The sequence below is a fragment of the Papilio polytes genome, unplaced genomic scaffold (genome assembly GCF_000836215.1).
Source record: "Papilio polytes unplaced genomic scaffold, Ppol_1.0 DF823835.1, whole genome shotgun sequence".
Lineage (NCBI taxonomy): Eukaryota > Metazoa > Arthropoda > Insecta > Lepidoptera > Papilionidae > Papilio > Papilio polytes.
In genome coordinates this window covers 2,048,579-2,052,049 of record NW_013525369.1, presented here as the reverse complement: position 1 = coordinate 2,052,049, position 3,471 = coordinate 2,048,579, and the positions used below count along the sequence as shown (strand labels likewise).

General features: G+C 32.2%; 1 protein-coding gene and 1 non-coding gene across 2 annotated transcripts in view; both read right to left on the bottom strand.

Moving 5' to 3' along the window:
• Positions 1-21: 21 nt before the first annotated feature.
• Trnar-ucg lies at positions 22-94 on the bottom strand. The gene has a single exon. It is a non-coding gene; the product is annotated as a tRNA-Arg (tRNA).
• A 166-nt stretch (positions 95-260) lies between these two features.
• Positions 261-3,471, bottom strand: part of LOC106103209 (homeobox protein OTX1 A-like) — an 18,129-nt gene continuing 14,918 nt past the window's right edge. Inside the window, exons 5-6 of the mRNA XM_013282900.1 lie at positions 427-530; positions 261-384 (exon numbers count right to left, since the gene is read on the bottom strand). Coding sequence (XP_013138354.1) covers positions 261-384; positions 427-530 — 228 coding nt within the window. The remainder of the gene's footprint in view (positions 385-426; positions 531-3,471) is intronic.

Below are 3,471 nucleotides of genomic sequence, written 5' to 3'. Positions count from 1 at the left end.
TTATAAAACAAAAAGCGCTGTCGACCGTGACAGGACTCGAACCTGCAATCTTCGGATCCGAAGTCCGACGCCTTATCCATTAGGCCACACGGTCATATTCTATTCTGAGTAAAAACCCTATTAGAATTTCACAAAAAGTCAGTGTATTACTGTTAAAAAATTGCTGTAACGTTCAACTGTACTACACAAGTACATAAGGATTTGTATAATATGTACAATACAAGTTTGACAGTAGTGAAAACTACTATGAATGACGTCACCTACTTATTCACATTGCGGTGTGGCTGCCGACCCCGCCTAAACCGCCGCCGCAGCTGCGTGAGTGCGGCGGGCGACATCTTGCGGAGCAGCTCACGACACAGGCTGCCCGTCTCGTCTTCCTCACTGGAAATAAAAGGTGAAATAAATAAGTGCTAAACTACTCGCGTAGTAGTCTTTATTGTCGTCTCTCTTTGCTGGAACAGCTGTATGGATTTCTCATTCTCTTTGGCAATGTCGCAGTCGTAGAAGCCCACGATTTCAACAAGGGACTTAACATACCTCATTTTAAAATGCAACAAATAAATTAAATCATGGTTTAACTAGACTTTTAAATAAAAGAAGACGTAATACTTACGTTGATAGACTTTCTTCTGATAGACTCCTCACGGAGTAGCTTTTCTCAAATATCTCCGAACATTCTTCATTTAATGATTTTTGAGATTTAATGGACATTTTTAACTTATTAAAATGTTTCTCGAAGTAAATATTTGGAAAGAATATCGTTGTTGAAACTCAGATTAGTTTGTTGTTTTGTCAATAAAAACCCAAACAGCTTTTACTTGTTATTCATGCAGCGCCATCTTGTATCGCGTGAACGACATTTTTAACAAAAAAATTATCATTTCAGTTCAATCACTTTTTTTGTAGATGGCGCAATAATTTATTTTATTACACGATATTTTGTGAAGTAAGTTATATTTGAAATCTCGAATTTTATATTGCTTGCTTCCAAAGCGATGCTTAAAATATCGTATATGTTTTTTAACGTTTTAAATTCTTTTGTGCGACATCTTGTGGCGAGTTGCTGAAGTAATACTTTTCACCGGTAACGACCATTTGCTTTAGTTTATAAATTCGCCGCTAGATGGTGCTATTTGACATTCTGAATTTTTGTGTTTTAACTTTATTGTAAATTGCAATGTTATGGACTCTACAATGAAAAAATCAAAAATAAAACACAGAAAGAACATTGTCTATTTTATTGTTTGTATATATTAATACTTAGCTATAGTACTGTATACGCTAGCTACATGCCGGCTGTACACGAAACACTACTAGAACATTTAAATACACATTTTGTTTAACAAATAAAAACATCTTTTAATAAGCATTTATCTTGCTCCATGTTATAACAATATGAGATATATTTAATTAATTTTGCTTGATATTTGTCAGCAATAATCGTTTTTATCATTTTTGTTTGTATTCTAGTGTCGTGGTTGTTTTACAAACATCAAAGTAACCTTTAAAGTGAATGTCGATGAATGAGTTTTGTGTGTATTTAAATGTTCGCTAGTTGAAAGACTCACAAATATCATGTATAATACATTATAAAGAAAAATAAAATATACATACATTTTTGCAGCACTGTCGGGTCACTAACATATAGTAAATGCTTACGATTATTAAAAAAACAAAGTTTATTTATACAAAATTCTGCCACCATTATTATTTTACAATACAAACCATTTTAAGAAATACATGCGTAAAGTCTGATTTTTTAAAATAAATTCATAAAAACACATGATTTTTATACTTTCGGAAGCATGCATTTATTTTGTGGCATTCTCGATTATGTACCTTAAAGTAATTTGTTAGTGAAAACATTACGTTATACATTTAATATCAGACCTCAAACAATACGTAGCTTTGGTTTCTAAGTTTATTTATTGACATTTAACTTGAAAATGAGCCCCGAAGAGATTTACTTAAGTATACAAAAACATTACAGAGAAAGTTATTGGTGTTTATTTTTAAATACCAATAAATCTTTTGAACTAATCTCTACAAACTAATTAATTCAAAAGATTCATTAATATTTCTGATGAGATATTTGTAATCTTTCGTGATATCGACTTCGGGGCCTACAAATAAATAGGAACTTTGAACCACTTTCGACTAAAACAGCAATGATACAGAGTGGCCGCAAGTTTCCTGGAAATAAATCAAACTTTACATGACAGTTGATAAAGATTCGACATCTCTTTCATTCTCTTTGACAAAACAAAGACAAGAACATTTTCCGCACAAACGTCGCGGCTGAACTTCTACTGTTCACTTCTATCATACAATTTCACACACAAACATTATTCTGTTTCATTAAACATTTCGTATACGAAGTTTTACATATATTTTTACATTTACATATCAATGAAAAATAAACATGAATTATAAATCCACTAATATTTATTTACACGGATTAAATAAATATTTAATAAACAATTTTATCAAAAAAGTAAGTAAAAGTAAATTACTGATTCGAATCAGGAAATTACAAAAAAAAACAAAAATTTGTTCTAAGAATGATTCATAAACCATCAAAATACTATTTAAACGCTTTCTGTTTGTAGTTTAAAGTTTTTATGAACATTGTAATAATTAGTGAAATGGAATGTTTTATTACGATATGAACAATGAGGACATGTCAAACAGACGCGGGTACAGTCGCGTACAGCAATGTTACATCTAATCTATTAAATATTCAATAATTACTTATAAATAAATATATTACGAATACAAACTAACATTATAATTATTATTGTACGAACGCGTATACATGTATTTTATTTGAATACAGCTAATTTTGCCATATTTAAAGTCTTCGGACATTTTTATAGAATATATTTTTTACCTCGTCACAAAAACCTTGTGACATGAACGTTACTATAAAGATAAAATATTGCTAAAAATTAAAATAAATAAAGTAAGTAACGTTTTCATATTTTTTGTTCCATTTAATAAGGTAACGAAAATGTAAGTGTTTTGTAAGATAAAAATATTTAATATCGCCTTTCGTTTTATCGTAAGACAGTAACCCAGAACATTAGTCCAGTTTAGTTCAGATTGACTGTCTTCTTATCGCATTCAAAACCGACGAGTAAATCTCACGTGATTGTGAATACAATAGCAGAGTAGTAGACAGTGAGCTAAAGTTCAGGACATTTGACTGCCTGCTAGATAAAGGGTAGAAGACATTCCCCTACGGTAGTTGTTGGTGTCGTGTTAAGTCGCTGGAAGTCCGACATACAGGTTGTATCTTTGCTAAGGATAAGTATGAGTGAGGAATCTCTCCGCGTCGATTGTTAGTAGTTTATCGGTATGTTTGTTGCTGTCCATGTGTCTGTGTGTCTGTATGGAAGGCTGTGCGGCGGTCAGTAGACGGGACTGTGCGCGTCGTAGTTGAGCTGCAGGTATGGCGGGATGGCGGCC